This window comes from Bubalus bubalis, chromosome 20 (genome assembly GCF_019923935.1).
Source record: "Bubalus bubalis isolate 160015118507 breed Murrah chromosome 20, NDDB_SH_1, whole genome shotgun sequence".
Taxonomy (NCBI): Eukaryota; Metazoa; Chordata; class Mammalia; order Artiodactyla; family Bovidae; genus Bubalus; species Bubalus bubalis.
In genome coordinates, this window is record NC_059176.1 from 13,570,944 (window position 1) to 13,591,306 (window position 20,363).

Below are 20,363 nucleotides of genomic sequence, written 5' to 3' on the forward strand. Positions count from 1 at the left end.
CATCTGACATATTTGTATTTGGTTTTTATTTGTCTAATTGCTTGACATTATACCTGTAGAAATACTGTTACTCATTGGCTGTCTCCTCAGGTCAGATTTTCCTTAGTTGTGGCAGGATATCTTGACTAGCTTGAGTATTTTATAGAAAGCTTATTTTAGTTTTCTCTAGCTCACTCACTTTCATGTTTTGTGTAGTTTCTCATTTGGAATGGATATGGCATTATGCTAAGTCCTGTGTTTGTAACCTCTTTTGGATGTTGACTTAGTATTGCCAGCCTTCAGTCACAACTCCGTTTGGCGTATCACAGGTTTTATACAGTTCTCTTCCTGAGTGGAGTTAGATTTTCACTGGTCTCTTTTTGCCAAGGCTAAAACCAAGGCCTCTTTGAATACATGATTTCCTTCTGAGACTAATGGGCTAATTAATAATCTACAAGACTTACTGTGAAGATTGGATTAATAAATCAAAGCTTTCTTTCAGCTGTATTGTGTAGACCAGTACAAGTTACCTGACTCACAGTTCAGTTCAGTTCAGTTGCTCAGTTGTGTCTCTTTGGCGACCCCATGAATCACAGCACACCAGGCCTCCCTGTCCCATCACCAACTCCCGGAGTTTACTCAAACTCATGTGCATCGAGTTGGTGATGCCATCCAGCCATCTCATCCTCTGTCGTCCCCTTCTCCTCCTGCCCCCAATCCCTCCCAGCATCAGGGTCTTTTCCAGTGAGTCAACTCTTCGCATGAGGTGGCCAAAGTATTGGAGTTTCAGCTTCAGCATCAGTCCTTCCAATGAACACCCAGGACTGATGCCCTTCAGAATGGACTGTTGGATCTCCTTGCAGTCCAAGGGACTCTCAAGAGTCTTCTCCAACACTACAGTTCAAAAGCATCAGTTCTTCAGCGCTCAGCTTTCTTCACAGGCCAACTGTCACATCCATACCTGACTCACGGTGCATTAGCCCAAATCCAGCCATGCACAATCAGGTTCAAAAGATTCTTCCAACAGGTGTTCTACGGAAACTCAACAGTGCGTAGACTGCTGAAGCTTTTATTTTCTCATCTCTTGAGGCTTGATAATCACAAACAGCACCTGAAGAAATTGCCTATGCCAAACTACCTGATAATGTAGTATCTCCTAATGGTAAACTGATGTTTGAGCATTTTGTTGCTTTAGTTGATGTATGAGTGGAATTCTTTTCCTCATACTAATCAAAACATTATCTCTGCTTTATGGAAATCAATAATGTTTGTTTTTGAAATAAAAGTGTTACGTTGGGATGTTATAGACTACTTGGATTCAGTTGGTAGAGTACAATCATTGGTAATTTTAAAATATTATAACTTTTAACATTAGGAATATATTAAAGGGTCAGTATGATTGTTTCACAGTGCTTTCTCTAAAATACGGATTATAAATACAGGTAGAAATCAGCCATCTTAAAGCAAGACAGATTGCGCTGCAGGATCAGTTGCTGAAGCTTCAGTCCGCTGCTCAGTCAGTGAGTTCAGGAGCTGGTGCTGTACCAGCAACCACTGCATCTTCGTCGTTTGGTTATGGTTTAAGTCATCATGCTTCAGGTTTCCATGATGATGACATGGATTTCGGCGACATCATTTCATCACAGCGAGAAATAAATAGATTGTCAAATGAAGTTTCAAGACTTGAGTCTGAAGTTGGCCATTGGAGGCATATTGCTCAGGTAGGTAGAATTTTCATGAGTTTCTGAAAACTGAGTAAAAATGTTCATGCTCTATATAGACGTTTTGGTATCAGAAAGAACCCTGGACTAGGAAATCAGAAAACCTGTATTCTAATTCTAATTCTGCCAGTGACTTTTTAAATTGGTTTTAGTCAGGTCATCTTTCTCTGAGCCTCAGTTTTTCTCTTGTATACAATATTTGAAAGAAAATTTTTTTTTAATTTAAAGCAAGAGAACTTTTAAGATAAAAGTTACAAGTTCATCCCTTAAAAGAGATCAAAACAAAATTCCTGTGGTTGAACTTGCACTTTTTCCCTGGAGTCCCTGAGACTTCCCTGGTGGAACTCAGGGCTCCAGGGCACCAGATATGAAACTGTTCGTGTAGATGGTGGTGTGAGGTTCTTGTTTGCATTGCTGTTGGTCGCTCAGTCATGTCTGACTGAGGTCAGATTGGTCGCATTGTTTGCGACCCAGTGGACTGTAGCCCACCAGGTTCCTCTATCCATGGGATTGCCCAGGCAATAATACTGGAGTGGGTAGCCCTTCCCTCCTCCAGAGGATCTTCCTAAGCCAGGGATCAAACTTGGGTCTCCTCCATTGCAGGCAGATTCTTTACCATCTCAGCCACCATTAGTTATATGTTAAATGAAAAAAATCTGATAATAGATTGGTATTACAAGACACAAACTATTTTGTGTTTTTTTCTCAGATATTAGAATAGATATTAAGTCCTTTCTATTTTGGACTGTAAACGTTCTTCCAAGAATCCCTTTTTTTCTTGTATATCAGATTTTATGTATTATTGAGGTAGCCAGTGTACTCAAGACCTGAAATAAACTGAAATAGTGCTCATACGGACTTTTATTATTGTGGAGAAAATCTCATAAATGGTCATCTATAAAATATGGCATTTTTTCTAATAAAAAACTCAATTCACCTTTAAAAAAATTAAAGTATAAGAGATTATTTTCTATCTTTTTGTGAGTGTTATCTTGTTACATAAAGGAGAAAGCCTCCTAATTAAAATGATCTCCTTGCTTCCCAAGTTGCTAGATATTCCCAGTACCCAAGATAAACCTTAGAGAGGATGATCTGTTAGTCCATCTTATCCCTAAAAGATGATAGTTCCTAAACTTGATATGTGTTAGGATAACCTGAGAAACGTGGTGATACTGCAGCTCCACTGTTGCTAACCAGAGTTTCAAGGTTAGTGTTTTGTAGGCTGTTTTAGGGTGATGGAAAATATGGTCAAATAAGTACTCAGGTGATTCTGATGTTCTGAGGAACACATTCTAAGAAACATTGCCAAGCTAAGAGTTCGTGTGGAAAAAGATGAATTTTTGGTATATTTACTTCAGCATATCTTGAATGCCTTCTGTAAGACAGACCTGTACTGGGGTATTATGGTGAAAAAGGTATAATTGGGTCCATTTCAGGGGGCTTACTTTTCTAGTAAGGCATAATAAAAATTAATATTTATATCATACTTTAATTTTTAGTTTCCCTATATACTAATCTAATACAGTCTTTAATAACTATGTGAGGTATTTATTACCTTTGTTTTGCAGATAAGCAAAGTAAAGGTTTAAGTAATACACTCATTGTCACAGTGATTTAAATTGTGCTTTAAACACACATGTTTCAACTCCAAGCCCTGTATTCTTTTTAATGTATTGTGTTCCTTCTTTTGATCGGAGAGCAATTTTTGGTTCCTTAACATGCTGTGGTAAATGTTAATAAAGATAAATGAGCAATACACAGCTTTGAATGAAAAGAAAATCATCCAAAAGCCAATACATTAATATTAGCATTATTAGTAGTATTAATATTAGCGTTAATATTGGGTAACATTTCCATTTTAGAAATTAACCTTTTAGGAAGCTGCTTGATTATCATCAAATTTAAATTTTGTTAAGCAAAGAAAAACATTCTGTGGTATTTTCTTTCTTATTTTGTAAAGGTATGGCCTTCCTTAATTAGTTAACAGACTCTTGAATAGTATCGTTTATTTATTGTGTATTATTACTCACTGTCCGACTCGGTTCTTTAAAAGGTGCTTGGCAGTCTTTACTAAGAATTTGTCTGAGAAACGCCCCCCATTTTTTCTTACTTGTGTTTCTTTTTCTGTTTTTACTGAAGTGTAGTCGGTTTACAGTATGTTAGTTTCAGGTGTACAACATAGTGATTCAGTATTTTTATAGATTGTACTCCTTTAAAGTTGCTATAAAATATTGGCTGTATTCCCTATGTAAATGCCCCTTTTTTAAAAAAAAGTATCTTTTATTAAAGTTAGTTTTTGACATTCTCTTTTATAAGAAAATCAGTACAGTTACTTTCTAATTCTGTTTTTCTGATCTAGACTTCTAAAGCACAAGGATCAGATAGCTCTGATCAAAGTGATATCTGCAAACTGCAAAATATCATTAAGGTAAGGTGGATTGTTGAAACAATGGCTGTTATACATCTAAAATTTGCTTATTAAAAGTATACGCCTAAATTAATAAAAGACTCATTTATAAAAGTGTTTTATAGATTATGATATTCTTTTTTTGCCATTTTTATATCTTCTCTATTCTTTATGACACTTTTAAGAGTATAAAAATATCTCTTTCCAAAGTCATTTGGTTTTGCTGCTAAGTTGCTTCAGTTGTGTCTGACTCTGTGCGACCCCCATAGACTGCAGCCCACCAGGCTCCCCTGTCCCTGGGATTCTCAAGGCAAGAACACTGGAGTGGGTTGCCATTTCCTTCTCCAGCGCATGAAAGTGAAAAGTGAAAGTGAAGTCGCTCAGTTGTGTCCGACTCTTAGCGATCCCATGGATTGCAGCCTACCAGGCTCCTCTGTCCATGGGATTTTCCAGGCAAGAGTACTGGAGTGGGTTGCCATTGTCTTCTCTGATTTGGTTTTGAACATTTATTTATTAGGTAGTTTATGTTTTGTAAGTCTATTTTCTATTGTGTATCTTGTAAAACTGTTGATTAAAACAGTTCCAGGGTTACTGAAATTTCAAGGATTAAGGTTAAAGAACACTGACAGAATATAATGTTAATGTTATTTACTGTAAATAGTTATTTTCCCTTCATGGTGGAAATTTACTAGTTTGTATCAGTCATTTCCTTAAGAGAACTTTGATTTACATATACTTGTTACGGCAATGAATTGTTTTTAATATGTAAATTATTTTCATGTATAGAATTTAATTTCTCTGTGGATGAGTTCCTCATTCAGACCTGAGTTTGAATCCTGGCTATACTAGTTACCAGCTTTCCTGCTTTGGTCAAATTACTTAACCTTTACAAGCTTCTGATTTATCATCAGTAAAGTAGATATTATCATAATACCTCCCTTGAAGGATTGTTTTTGAAGTGTAAAATTCCTTGTCAAGTACTGGCACATAAGTCCGAAAGTCTAAAGAATAGCTTCACTTGTCTTCTCAGGAAATCAAGGTTAATTTACAGATTAAGATTCTTGGCTACAAGCCAAAAAAAAAAACCCTGTCTCTAGCTAAGTAAAGCATAAGAGAATTTATCGGAAGAAGTCAGGAATAGTCTGTCCACAGGATTGAAGGAAAAATGGAGCATTTTAGTCTCAGGAAGGATAGAAATTGGATCAGCATGAGAAATCTAGGTAGTGGGACACAGTGGACAGGCTCTCCAGGGTGTGGCTATTATAATGCTTCTGGTCTAATTGGTTTCCTCCTTTGAAAGATGCATCTCAAGATTCAGGTTCCTAGGAGAGAGAAAGTGGTATCAACTAGGGTAGTGAGACATCTTGGTTGACAGTTTAGGGGTCCCATCAAGACTGAGAGAAGGAAAGGCTGAGCAAAAAAAACAGCTGTAATAAGACAACAACAGGAACAGATTGGCCAGAGGTGGACACTGATCTTGGTGGACTATGTCATTAGCAGGAGAAATTCATGGTCACAGATACTAATGAAAAAAAGATGTTGCTTGCTTTTTGTTTCAGGTGCTTCTTCCTGGTGCTCCCTCATTAAAAGTAGAAAAACTTTTTAAGGCCCAAGAAAGGAAAGGGTGGAGTCTTTTAGAATTATCCAAATTTGAAGCCTGTGTTTAAACTTTTTTCAGCCTTAGCATGTTCATAGAATTATTTTTAATAATATGGACTTTTGGAAACAATGAAATAGCTTAAACTTATTTATTATAAATAAATGTGGTTAACTTTGTTCAATTTTTTTAAGGAACTTAAACAGAATCGAAGTCAGGAAATTGATAACCATCAACATGAAATGTCAGTGTTGCAGAATGCACATCAGCAGAAATTGACAGAAATAACTCGTCGACATCGAGAAGAATTAAGGGACTATGAAGATCGGATTGAAGAACTGGAAAATCTATTACAACAAGGTTATTAATTTTGTTATTTTAATGTATTAAATGACAAACCTAGCTGATATAAACTTGGTCTAAGTTCTAAAGAATGAATAAATGACTAGTTCTTCTCATCTGCTGGAAATTTACAGTGGTACCACTATTGTTAAGATTCTGCAAAAATGAAAAAGTCCTTTTGCCTTTGTGGTAAACAGTTATAAGAGATATTTCTTTGCATTGTTTGGTGTGTTTTCACTTTTTTTTAGACTTAGATACAAAGGCTTTTAGTATTTGATTTCAAATAATATTTTTCCTGGGGCTTCCTTGGTAGCTCAGCTGGTAAAGAATCTGCCTACAGTGTTGGAGACCCCAATTTGGGTCTGGGTTGGTAAGACCTGGGTTGGTAAGTTCCCCTGGAGAAGGGATAGGCTACCTACTCCAGTATTCTTGGGCTTCCCTGGTGGCTCAGTTGGCAAAGAATCTGCCTGCAATGCCAGAGACCTGGGTTCGATCCCTGGGTTGGGAAGATCTCCTGGAGGAGGTCATGGCAACCTGCTCCAGTATTCTTACCTGGAGAATCCCCATGGACAGAGGAGCCTGGAGTCCATGGAGTTTCAAAGAGTTGGATACTACTGAGCTACTAAGCACAGCACAATATCTTTCCTTTATTTAAAAATGCTTTATTATAGTAATTTAACTTTTTTTTTTAAAGGACTCTATTTTTTTAGAGCAGTTTTAAATTTATAACAAAATTGAGGAGGTACAGATATCTTGGTTATACCCCATCCTCCCACACACGTGGCCTCCCCCACTGTCTACGTTACTCATCAGAATAGTACATTTTTTACCAAGGCACGTCATAAGTCACCCACAGTCCATATTTATCTTAGGATTTACATTTGGTGGTGTACATTCTATGGATTTGGACTAATGTATATCATTGTATCATACAGAGTATTTTCACTGCTCTAAAAATCCTCTGTGCTCTGCCTGTTCATTCCCCTATCCCAGACTTAGAGCTATTCTTTTTATTTTCTTCACTGTTTCCCTTTTCCAGAATTGTAACAAAGTTGGAACCATATAATAGGTAGCCTTTTCAGATGGACTTCTTTCACTTAGTAATGTACATTTAAATTTCCTCCATGTTTTTTTAAATAATTTTTTATTGTATAGTTGATGTACTGTATTATAAATTTCAGGTGTACATTTCCTTCATGTTTTTCTGGCTTGATAATTCATTTCTTTTTAGCACTGAATAATATTCTGTTGGTTGACTATGCCACAGATTTTAATCATCCACCTACTGAACAACTGAATCGACTTAGCTTGCATACATGAACAGTATCTTAGTGGTTTTCAAGTCTTGGCAGTTATGAGTAAAGCTACTATAAACATTGCTGTTCAGGTTTTTGTGTGGATGTAAGTTTTCAACCCCTTTGGGTAAATATGAAGGAGTATGATGGCTGGATCATATGATAAGAATATTGTATTTCTTAGTTTTGTAAGAAATTATTAAGCTCTTTCGGACTGGCTGTACCATTTTGCATTCGCACACAAGGCGTAAATGAGAGTCCCTGTGGCTCCGCATACTTAAGCACATATGCTGGTATTATTCTTCTGATTTTGGCCATTCTAACAGGAGTAGTATCACCTCACTGTTATTTTAACTTTTCCTTTTAAGATTTTCACGTTCTGAAGTCTATTGAATCTTTAGTTGTATATAGCAGGCTATTTGTCTCTTGGTACTTGACATTTGATATGTCCCTGATTTTATGTTTATGTCCTAGGTGGCCCAGGAATTGCAGGAACTGATCACTCTAAAACCCAAGAGATGCAAAAAACTATTCAAGTTCTACAGGCTGAAAAAGTAGAGTCTACAAAAAGAATTGAAGAACTTGAGAATAAAATAAAAGACATAAGTAAAAAACTATCTTCTGCAGAAAATGACAGAGATGTTTTGAGGAGGGAACAAGACAGACTAAATGTGGAAAACAGACAAATACTTGAAGAATGTGAAAGTTTGAAACTGGAATGTAGTAAATTACAGCCTTATTCTGAGAAGCAGAGTGACACGATGACAGAAAAGGAAAGAATTCCGCAGAGTTTATCAGTAGAAGAAGTGTTCAGACTGCAGCAAGCACTGTCTGGTATAAAATGTTTGGAACTTATTGCTCATTGGCGTTTCATTTCATACTAGTTGTTTTTAGAGGCAAACACTTGAATGATCAAACACTTTATAGAAATTAAGTATTAATGGAAATAACTGTGTGGTATTTGAATAGAGTTGTTTGCTTTGGATTCAGTACTGTAATTAATAGATCACAAATAGGATATTTGTACTTAAAAGGGTTAAGAATTGGGTAGGTTTCTTGCCTTCCTCATCTTTTAAGTTTTTGCGTGGAACTCGTTGACCTAGGGGGCTTCCTAGGTGGTACAGTGATAAAGAATCTGCCTGCCACTGCAGGAGATGCTAGAAATGCAGGTTCGATCCCTGGGTTGGGATGTTTCCTTGGAGTAGTAAATGGCAACCCACTCCAGTATTCTTTTCTGGAAAATTCCATGCAGAGGAGCCTGGTGGGCTACGTCCTTGGGATCACAAAGAGTTGGACAGGACTGAGCGCACACACACTGTTGATGTTGGAACCCATGTAGATTTCTGAGAAATGTTTATATAGACATTTGTTGGGAGGAGGTTACTAAGCACTTCCTATAACTCATCAGGGTCCAGACCCTCCAGTTAGAGAATACAGCCTACCTTCTTCAAAAGTCTGTATTACCTTTCAAAATGATCTGTATCTAAGCAGACCTTAGAATGCTAAGAGCCATGGGTCTTCCACCACTTACCATGTTCATGATTATATTTGGTTACATACCATTGTTCTGAATTTCCCTGGTGCACAGATGGTAAAGAATCTGCCTGGAATGCAGGAGAGTCAGGTTCAAACCCTGGATCAGGAAAACTGCCCGGAGAAAGGAATGGCAACCCACTCCCGTATTCTTGCCTGGAGAATTCCATGGACAGAGGAGCCTGCAGGCTACAGTCCATGGGGTTTCAAAGAGTCAGACGTGACTGAGTGACTAACACACACACACACACACCACCCCCCCCACACACAATGTTCTAGGTTACAAAAAGTAAATATGCATGAAATAGGCCAAACACTCGTATTTGTTTATGCCAGAAAACATAATGGGAGGTCTTCCACTGAAAAGAGGCGTTTTGGTTTTCACTGTCCTCGCAATATGAGCTGTCAGTTTATAAACTCATTCGTTCCTGCTCTGGTGGTTTCTAGCCCTTGTTTGCTTGCAACCCTCCCTCCCACCCCCCACCCACTGTGCCCCTTCTGTATTCCTTATTTAGTTGTTTATCATGAGCTCTTGACCTGGAGTAAATTCAAGGTTACGCTTAAAGTAGAGTGACCCTCCTCCCATCTTCTTTCCCTACTTTGATAGGTAGCAGTTACCATTCTCCCAAAAGAGAAAACTTGAAGTCATCACCATGCAAGCCCCGAAGGTTCTATTTACTTGACTTCTCTGCTCAGTGCTCTTTCAGGATTCTGTCCCAGAGGAGCTCTAGAGTTTCTAATAGGTGCCTCAGTCTGAGGAAGCCATGAAGCAAAGGGAAGGCTGTGTGGTGGGATTCTGGACTTCTTTTGCCTTTGACTTCAAAGTAGCTCTGTTCTTCTCAAAATAAATTTATTTTTTAATATATTGGGTGATGTATATGAGTTTTTTTGCTTTAAAAACTTACTACTCTGTAAGTAGTCTTTCCCCCTTTTTCCATTTCCACTGCCAGTGAATAACTTCAGTGAATCACAATTTCTTTTTGCCTTTTTAACTATAACAGTGTCTTTTGCTCAGTCTCTTAGTCACGTCCCATTCTTTGCGACCCCATGGACTGTAGCTCACCAGACTCCCCTGTCCATGGAGTTTTTCAGGCAAGAATAATGGAGCAGGTTGCCATTTCCTACTCCAGGGGATCTTCCTCATCCAGGGATTGAACCCTCATCTCCTGTGTCTCCTGCATTGGCAGGTGGGTTGTTTATGACTGCACCACCTGGGAAGCAGTCTCAGTAGAGCAGAATAGCATAGTGGTTAAGAACATGACTAGGTTGGAATCCAGCTCCATCACTAACTAACTGACCTTGGGCAAGTTAATTTACATCCCTATACTTTGGTTTTTTCATCTATATGGTTGGGATAATCCTGTTGCATTCATGGTGGTAGTTGTAGGATTTTATGAGTTACTAGGTGTAAAGTTCTCTCTAGAACAGTTAGCCCATAATAAGCATTATAAACGTGTTATCTGTTATTCCATGGTCTCCGTGATCCTTCTTCAATCAATATATTTTCTTTCTGCTCCCAGAACAATTTTTCAGAAATGTAAAGTAGGTCACTCCCCTGATTTGGGTATTTTGTGGCTCCCTGTGAACTTCAGTGTACAGTCTGAACATCTTAGTTGGACATACGATGTCTTTCATGATCTGGTCTCTGTCTGCCTCTGCAGTTTTAACTGGTTCCATTCTAACATTCTAAATTTTAGCCATGTTGAACTTTGTGTATTGCTCCGTAAGCCAGCAGTGTTATGTTTGAACTCTGTTGCCTTTGCCTCTGCTGCTTTTTCTGTGTGGATGTCTCCATTTCTTTACAATGACTCTTGGTTGTTGTTTAGCCCCTCAGTCATGTCCGAGTCTTTGTGACACCCGGTGCTGCAGCACGCCAGGCTTCCCTGTCCTTCACTGTCTCCCACGCTTACACAAACCCATGTCCATTGAGTCAGGGATGGCATCCAGCCATCTCATCCTCTGTCGCCCCCTTCTCCTCCTGCCTTCAGACTTGCCCAGCATCAGGGTCTTAGCCAGTGAGTCAGTTCTTCACATCAGGTGGCCAAAGTATTGGAGCTTCAGTTTCAGCATCAGTCCTTCCAATAAATAATCACGACTGATTTCCTTTAGGACTGACTGGTTGGATCTCCTTGCAGTCCAAGGAACTCTCAAGTCTTCTCCAGCACCACATTTCAAAAGCATCAATTTTTCGGTGCTCAGCCTTTCTTATGGTCCAACTCTCACATCCATACATGACTTGGAAAAACCATAGCTTTTACTATACAGACCTTTGTCAGCAAAGTGATGTCTCTGCTTTTTAATATGCTGTCTAGGTTTGTCACAACTTTTCTTCCAAAAAGGAAAGGTCTTTTAATATTCTGGCTGCAGTTACTGTCCACAGTGATTTTGGAGCCCAGGAAAATTCTAATCTTAGTTCTTATATTCCTGCTGCACAGGCTAATCAATTCATTGTGAAATGTAGTTGTTAATGTTTTTAATTGAGGTAGTAACTTATGACTCATCCAGAATACAATTATAATTCTTTCTTATACTATTCCTTAGAATTGTCTTTTAACATAATTTCTGACTGGTATTTATTTTATGACTTCTTTGGTACAGTCAAAACAAAAATGCAAAATAGCAAAACTACATTTCACTGTTGGGCTTGCTCATTATGCTTATAAATAACATTTTAATTGGATTTCATTCTGAGTTTAATATAGAATATAATTATTGTTATTTCCAAGAATTTTAATGTCAGATTCATTGTTTTTTACAGATGCTGAAAATGAAATAAAGAGACTGAGTAATTTAAACCAGGTAAACTCATTTTTAAGAGAGAAAGCTTTTGTCTCTGGTTTGCCAAGAGAAAGTATTTTGATTACAATTACTTATTTTGCATTTTTTACAAATTCATGTGAACTTATCCTTGGAACTTTCATCTTGTAATTTTATGTTTGCTGATAAGTAATAGAAACTTTTTACATCATAAATTGACATAACTTTAAAAGTTACATAATTGAAAAATACAAGTATATCTCTAGAAGATTAATTTGACAGATGTTATGTATGTATAGACAGTGGTAGTAGATTTTGATTTCCCCTAAAGAATTCAAGGAGAATTCAAAAAAATTTTTTTTAATGATTGCAAGTTATTTTGTAAATGTATTGACATATTTTTTCAAATGTAATAAAAGAAATCCTCTTTAAAAATGTCTATAAAATGATTGGATTTAGATGTCCCATGTATGGTTATAATTTTTATATATTGCCAAAGAGTAGAAATGCACAGTTGTATCACTTGCCTGCTTTTTTGTAAACTTGAAGTTTCTTATTTGAAAATACACTGTTTTAACATTTTTCTAGGATAATAATCTTGCTGAAGACAATCTGAAACTTAAAATGCATGTCCAGGTTTTAGAAAAAGAGAATTCATTATTAAATCAAGAAAAGGTGGGTACAATAAAAATGGGGGCAGAATTAAAATTGTAGATCATAACCGAGGGCCAGTTTTTAATCAGAATGGCGTATTCAGTTCTCAGGAGTCCTGAGGATAAAGCTGATCTCATTGATGCTTGTCAAACCAGGATGAAGTACTTGGGCAAGGTTCAGAATATGAGAGGCTTTTCAGAGTTTATGTTTAGAGATAAGCCAGTGAGCACACAGATACGGTAGGCAGAAAAGATAGGTAAAGGCTTTGTATTGGTTTTACATGAGTCTTGACAGCAGCAATATACACAGGTGGGTTTAGAGTCTAGAGTGGCATATTATATTGTGTGTATACTACTTGTATGCCCCAGAATGTGTCTGGTGTGGTAGACAGGAGTTTCTTCGTGGTGAGGGGCAAAGGGAGACATTCTCACTGGTAGAAATAAGTACACTGGTGGCAAGGATGGGATAAGATTCTGTAATGCAGTGTTGGGAATGGGGAGAGGTAACATTCTAATGCTTGTACCACTTGGGTGGTAAGTCTTTGGTTAAGATAGCTTCTTAAATACAGAACAGTTGTAGGCTGGTATTTATTATTCTTACAGGCCGGTGTCTCAACTCGATTTAAAATGTTAATTTTTAAAATAGTAACACTTATTTTCTGATATGTATTCAGCATAATACATCCTAAAAAACTGCAGACAGTAAAACTTGAGTATCCTTCACACTTCTGTTGACTGGCCTTTTCCTCTGAGCCGTTCTTTTTCTATCATTTCCTTGTACGTCCCTCCAGACTGTGTCTTTGCATATATGGTTTCTATATATAAACATGGATGGGCCTCCCAGGTGGCACTGGTGGTAAAGAATCCACCTGCCACTGCAGGAGATTCAAGAGATGTGAATTTCATCCCTGAGTCAGGAAGATCCCCTGGAGAAATGGCACCACACTCCGGTATTCTTGCTCGGAAAGTTCCATGAACAGAGGAGCTTGGTGAACTACAGTCCATGCGGTTGCAAACAGTCAGACACAGCTGAATACACACATCGTTTTTTTATAGCCCAAAGATTAGCATATTATATACTGTTTATACATACCTTAATATTACATTTTCACTATCCTTGCACATTTAGTATAGTATATAGATAGTGTTTCTCAAAGGGACACTGTTGCCATGCAGGTGGGAGAATTAGTTGTGTGCACTGTCCTCTGACGTGTAGCTTCCTTGCCCCCACTTTTCTACCCACTAAATGCCAGGAGTGTCTTCCGGTCATTTTTAATTATTGTGTATGTTTCCTCTGTTCTTCTCTTCTTCCATTGCAGTCTTCTCATTCAGTTATTCCTTTCTATAACTGGTGGCCTAGGTGTATTTTGTAGTTTTCAAATCTCTTACATGTATTTGATAGGGCCTGCAACCTTCTTTTGTTAATTTTGGGTTCTATAACTATTCCTGATAGCTGTTTCTCCTTTCTTTTAATGCTACGTAATCCATTGCAAGTTTTGATTGAATTGTGTCTGCTATGGGTCAAGGCTGTATATTGTCACCCTGCTTATTTAACAGACTACATTATGCCAAATGCCGGGCTGGATGAAGCACAAGCTGGAATCCAGGTTGCCGGGAGAAATATCAGTAACCTCAGATATGCAGATGATACCACTCTTAGGACAGAAAGCAAAGAGGAACTAAAGAGCCTCTTCATGCAGGTGAAAGAGAAGAGTGAAAAAGTTGCCTTAAAACTCAACATTTAAAAACTAAGATTGTGGCATCCGGTCACTTCATGGCAAATAGATGGGAAAACAATGGAAACAATCACAGACTTTCTTTTCTTGGACTCCAAAATCACTGCAGATAGTGACTGCCATCATGAAATGAAGAGATGCTTGCTCCTTTGAAGAAAAGTTGTGACAAACCTAGACAGCATATTAAAAAGCAGAGATTATTACTTTGCCAACAAAAGTCCATCTAGTCAAAGCTATGGGTTTTACATTAGTCATGTATGGATGTGAGAGTTGGACCATAAAGAAGGCTGAGCACCGAAGAATTAATGTTTTATGTTTTTGAACTGTGGTGTTGGAGAAGACTGTTGAGAATCCCTTGGACTGCAAGGAGATCAGACCAGTCCATCATAAAGAAAATCAACCCTGAATGTTCACTGGAAGGACCAAAACTCCAGCTCCAGTACTTTGGCCACCTGATACGAAGAGCTGACTCATTGGAAAAGACCCAGGTGCTGTGAAAGATTGAAGGCAGGAGGAGAAGGGGATGACAGGACAAGATGGATGACATCACCTACTCAATGGACATGAGTTGGAGCAAGCTCTGGAAGATGATGAAAGACAGAAGCCTGGAGTGCTGCAGTCCATGGAGTGGCAAAGAGAGACGTCTGAGTGACTGAACAACAGTGGGTCTGCTCACTGGCTAAGAACGCCAGAAACACCTGCAAAGTCATTTTTAAGATGCACATGACAAAAAATTTTACGGTTCTCGTCTTAGAATTTTTTTTTTCTTGGCCGCACCGTGTGGCCTATATGATCTTAGTTCCCCAACCAGGGATCGAACCCATGCCCTCTTCAGTGGGTGTGCTGAGTCTTAACCACTGGATTGCCAGGGAAGTTCTTTTTGTGGTTCTTCAAATTGAACAGATAACTTTAGAAAGGCATAAGAGAATGCTGTTTCCATCTTTCAGTTGTAGTTCAGGAGAAACATTTTGAATTGGAGAATGAAATTGTAAGGCAAATGTTCTAATATAGTTTTCATTGGTCCGATTCTTATTTACTTTAAAAAGGATTTCGTAGAAGTTTGCTTTTAGAAATCTCTATCAGGGCTTCTCGGGTGGCTTAGTGGTAAAGAATCTGCCTGCCAATGCAAGAGACATGGGTTCGATCCCTGATAAAGGAATATCCCACATGCCTCAGAGCAGCTGAGCCCATGCACCACTGTTAAGCTTGTGTTCTAGAGCCTGGGAGCTGCAGCTGCTGAGCCTACACGTGGCAACTACGGAAGCCCCAGTGCCCAAGGACCCTTCCTGCCCAACAAGAGAAGCCACCACAGTGAGAATCCTACACGCTGCAGTGAAGAGTTGCCCCCACTTGGCATAACTAAAGAACAGCCCGTGCAGCAATGAATACCCATTACAGCCAAAAATAAACAAAATTATGAAAAAAAAATTTCTCTCAATGAAAGACGTCTTTACAATGATAGAGAGTTTGTCATAAACATCATATTCAGTGGTTGAAATAACGTTGAAGCATAGGGAACTGTCCCATGTCGGGGATTTTTGAGGAGAAGCATTAAATACAAATAGGACAGAACATAAAATATACTTAAAAAAATCATACACAGGCTTATCTTTAGGAGTGTTAGGCTTGAGAGAGGGGAACCTAGTCTGTGCTTTGGTGAGATGGTAAAGGAAGGAAAAGAGGGTTCTTTCTTGGGTCAAGAAAAGGTTTTATGTTCTGACGGAAACCAAGAATAAGGAAACTGCTTTTATGAGGGAAAAGAAACCTTTTATTTTCTAATTAGAGAGGACAAACTTTAGTGATTGAGTTTTGATATTTCCCGTTTTTGTCTGTGACCGTTGGTGTGCAATATTAGGGAATGGAATTGAAGAGAGCTGGAAGGCTTGGGACATTTTGAAAAGTGTGTGTGTTGTGGGAGGAAAGGAGGAGACAGAAGGGAAGTAGCTGTGGAGTGGGATTGGCAATCTTTTCAAAAAGGAAGATTTTTGTGTAAAGGAGTTGGAGCTAGAGAACAAACTTACAGTTATTGTATCTTGTCTGGGATTATAGAAATGGTTTGGTTGAAGCTGCAAATAAAATGTAAATGAATGAAGGCTGTGGCTTGTTGAATTTCATGTATTACTACTGAGATACGATTCAGTAATATTTCTAACAGAGAACATCTAAAAATAGATTCCCAAGCTTATACATGTATATTTTTCATCTTTTGGTGTGTCTTCTTCCAGTTGACAGTGTGTGGTGTTTTTTCTTCTTTTATCATTTAAGGAAGAACTTCACATGTCACTTTCAAAACTGAACAATGAGTATGAAGTAGTTAAAAGTACAGCTGCAAGGGATGTGGATTTGGATTCAGAATTATGTGATTTAAGACGAAATTTGGAGGCAAAGGAACAAGAACTCAATCAGAGCATTACTGAAAAGGAAATACTAATAGCTGAGTTAGAAGAATTGGATAAACAAAACCAAGAGGCTACAAAGGTAACTATATTAAATATATTTTATATTAAAAACAGTGAAATATATTAAATTCTACTCAGTAGACTGAACACTGGGTTAATAAGCAATACTGACGTGATTTAATTTCTGTGATTTAATCAGTATTTTAGTGATGCTCTAGTTATAGAGGTTGTCAGACCTTTATTGTAACGTTTAGATAGTGAATATCTGACTTTGTATGCCATGTAGTCTCACTTGCAGCTACTCAACTCTGCTGTCCTCTTATGTAAACGGATGAGCCTGGCTTTGTTCCATTAAAGCTTTATTTACAAAAACAGGCAGGTGTGATTTGGCCTGTGGGCTATAGTTTGTTGTCTCCCTGCTTCCGTGTTTGAGTTGAACATCACCAACGTTTATCATCTATCTTCTTTGCTTTTAAGTTCTAACCTCTGCAAAAATAGATTTGCTGTAAGATAATTAGTAAATGACTTTGTTAAGAATTTTTTTTAAGTTGCTTTAAGAAGGATTAGAAATGTCTAAGGATTATTCTCCTATTATGTATGACATTTTAAAAAGTTTTATTTAGGTATTAAAATGAGAGAATATTTAAAGTTACTATGCAAATTACTTTCTCTTTCAGCACATGATTTTGATCAAAGATCAACTATCAAAACAACAAAACGAGGGAGATAATATCATCAGTAAACTGAAAAAAGATCTAAATGATGAAAAAACAAGAGTTCATCAGCTTGAAGATGATAAAATGAACATTACTAGAGAGTTAGATGTGCAAAAAGAAAAGTTAATTCAAAGTGAACTGGTACTAAATGATTTACATTTAAGCAAGCAGAAGCTTGAGGATAAAGTAGATGATTTAGTAGACCAGCTAAATAAATCACACACACAAAATTTAAGTATCCAGAAGGAGAACTTTGAACTTCAGAAACATATTAAACAAAAGGAGGAGGAGCTTTCTAGAGTCAGGGATGAGTTAACGCAGTCTCTTAATCAAGACTCTGACAGTAATTTTAAGGATAACTTACTTAAAGAAAGGGAAGCTGAAGTCAGAAACTTAAAGCAAAATCTTTCAGAAGTAGAACGCCTCAATGAAAATTTAAAGGAAGTTGCTTTTGATCTCAAAGTGGAAAATGAAAAGTTGAATTTAGCATGTGAAGATGTTAGACATCAGTTGGAAGAGTCTCTTGCAGGTAACAGTCTGATTGCTGTGGAAAAAAATGCCATTGTGGAGGCTCTAAAGCTGGAGAAAGAACAATTAGAAGCAGAATTGTGCCAGGCTGGAAAGAGGTTGTTGGAAGAAGCAAGCAGGTATGAGCAAACCATTGAAGAACTGTCCCATGCACGTCATTCGAGCACCTCTGCGTTACAGTTAGACCATGAACGTTTAATTAAACTCAATCAAGAGAAGGACTTTGAAATAGCAGAACTCAAAAAGAATATTGAGCAGATGGCAACTGATCATAAGGAAACTAAGAAAATTTTGTCATCTAGTTTAGAAGAGCAGAAGCATTTGACCCAACTTGTAAATGAGAAAGAAGTTTTTATTGAAAAGCTTAAAGAAAGAAGTTCAGAGCTTCAGGACGAATTAAATAAATATACTCAGGCCCTAAGAAAAAATGAAATTTTAAGGCAAACCATAGAGGAAAAAGACAGAAATCTTGGCTCCATGAAAGAAGAAAACAGTCATCTGAAAGAAGAGCTGGAACGCCTCAGGGAACAGCAGAGCCGAGCTGCACCTGTGGCTGAACCAAAAGCCCTCGATAGTATTACAGAGCTAGAATCTGAGATAAATCAGCTGAATATAGTAAAGGATAATCTTGAAGAGGAAATAAAGCACCATCAAAAGATAATTGAAGATCAAAACCAGAGTAAAATACAACTGCTTCAATCTTTACAGGAGCAGAAGAAAGAAATGGATGAGTTTAGATACCAGCATGAGCAAATGAACACCACACACACCCAGCTCTTTTTAGAGAAAGATGAGCAAATTAAGAATTTGCAAAAGACAATTGAACAAATCAAAACCCAGTTGCATGAAGAAAGACCGGACGTTCAAACAGAGAATTCTGATATTTTTCAAGAAACAAAAGTTCAAGGCCTTAATATAGAAAATGGAAGTGAGAAGCACGATTTATCCAAAGCTGAAACTGAAAGATTAGTGAAAGGAATAAAAGAACGAGAGTTGGAGATTAAACTTCTAAATGAAAAGAATATATCTCTAACTAAACAGATTGATCAGCTGTCCAAAGATGAGGTTGGTAAACTAACTCAGATTATCCAGCAGAAAGATTTGGAGATACAAGCTCTTCATGCTCGGATTTCTTCCACTTCCTACACCCAGGATGTCGTTTACCTTCAACAGCAGCTGCAGGCCTATGCTATGGAGCGAGAGCAGGTGCTGGCTGTTTTGAGTGAGAAGACTAGGGAGAATAGTCATCTCAAAACAGAATACCACAAGATGATGGATATAGTGGCTGCCAAGGAGGCAGCCCTCAATAAGCTGCAAGATGAAAACAAAAAACTGTTTACAAGATTTGAAAGTAGTGGCCAAGATATGTTTAAAGAAACCATTCAGAATTTATCCCGTATCATTCGAGAAAAAGACATTGAAATCGACGCATTAAGTCAAAAATGTCAGACCTTATTGACAGTTTTACAAGCATCCAACAGTGGAAATGAGGTTGGAGGTGTTAATAGTAATCAGTTTGAGGAGCTCCTACAGGAACGAGATAAGCTGAAACAACAGGTCAAGAAAATGGAAGAGTGGAAACAGCAGGTAATGACCACGGTACAGAATATGCAGCACGAGTCTGCCCAGCTCCAGGAGGAGCTTCATCAGCTTCAGGCGCAGGTTTTGGTGGACAGCAATAACAGCTCTAAGTTACAAGTGGACTACACTGGCCTGATCCAGAGCTATGAGCAGAATGAAACCAAGCTCAAAAATTTTGGTCAGGAATTAGCACAAGTTCAGCATAGCATAGGGCAGCTTTGCAATACCAAAGATCTTCTTTTAGGAAAACTTGATATTATTTCACCGCAGCTCTCCCCTGAATCATCGACTGCTTCTCAGACAGCAGAGTCTCTGAGAACAATTAAGTCTGATGTGTCGAATGAGTCTTCTAAACAAGAGATAGAAGAGCTAAGAAGATCCCTGCAGGAAAAAGATGCGACAATTAGAACTCTCCAGGAAAATAATCACCGATTGTCTGATTCGATTGCTGCTTCCTCAGAGCTAGAGAGAAAAGAGCATGAACAGACTGATTCAGAAATTAAGCTGCTGAAGGAGAAACAGGAGAGCTTACAAAAGTCACTGAAGGAAAAAGACCTCTTGATCAAAGCCAAAAGTGATCAGTTACTTTCTTTGAATGAAAATTTCACCAACAAAGTGAATGAAAATGAGCTTTTGAGGCAAGCAGTAACGAACCTGAAGGAGAGAACATTAATTTTAGAAATGGATATTTGTAAACTAAAGGGGGAAAATGAAAAAATAGTAGAAACATCCAGGGGAAAGGAAACAGAGTATCAAGCATTACAGGAGACTAATATGAAGTTTTCTATGATGCTGAGAGAAAAAGAATTTGAGTGCCATTCATTGAAGGAGAAGGCTGTAGCTTTTGAGCAACTACTGAAAGAAAAAGAGCAGGTATGTTCTGGATGGTGTGTTGTGAAAGGAAGTTTGGGGGTGGAGGAAAAATTTTAGTGTGCTGCTTTATTGATGTTATCTTTAAAGGGGAAGGTGAATTTGTTCATTTAGAAATATGTACTTCAAAGCATTGTGCTTCATTTTAAATAAATTTTCCTCAGAGGCATCTTAGGAAAAGTTTTTCCCCAGATTACTAGATAGTTCCAATGATTTGTAGTGCTAGATTAATTTCTTTATGGTCTAAGT

The 20,363-nt window shown here is 37.8% G+C and overlaps 1 protein-coding gene across 3 annotated transcripts in view; it reads left to right on the forward strand.

Annotated features, from left to right (window-relative positions):
* TRIP11 (thyroid hormone receptor interactor 11) overlaps nt 1–20,363 on the forward strand; it is a 69,867-nt gene that overhangs the window by 14,470 nt on the left and 35,034 nt on the right. For all 3 annotated transcript variants that reach the window (XM_006071231.4, XM_006071230.4, XM_025271454.3), the window contains 8 exons: nt 1,422–1,700; nt 4,060–4,128; nt 5,899–6,064; nt 7,816–8,175; nt 11,633–11,673; nt 12,220–12,306; nt 16,286–16,498; nt 17,097–20,117. In XM_006071231.4, coding sequence (XP_006071293.3) covers nt 1,422–1,700; nt 4,060–4,128; nt 5,899–6,064; nt 7,816–8,175; nt 11,633–11,673; nt 12,220–12,306; nt 16,286–16,498; nt 17,097–20,117 — 4,236 coding nt within the window. The remainder of the gene's footprint in view (nt 1–1,421; nt 1,701–4,059; nt 4,129–5,898; nt 6,065–7,815; nt 8,176–11,632; nt 11,674–12,219; nt 12,307–16,285; nt 16,499–17,096; nt 20,118–20,363) is intronic.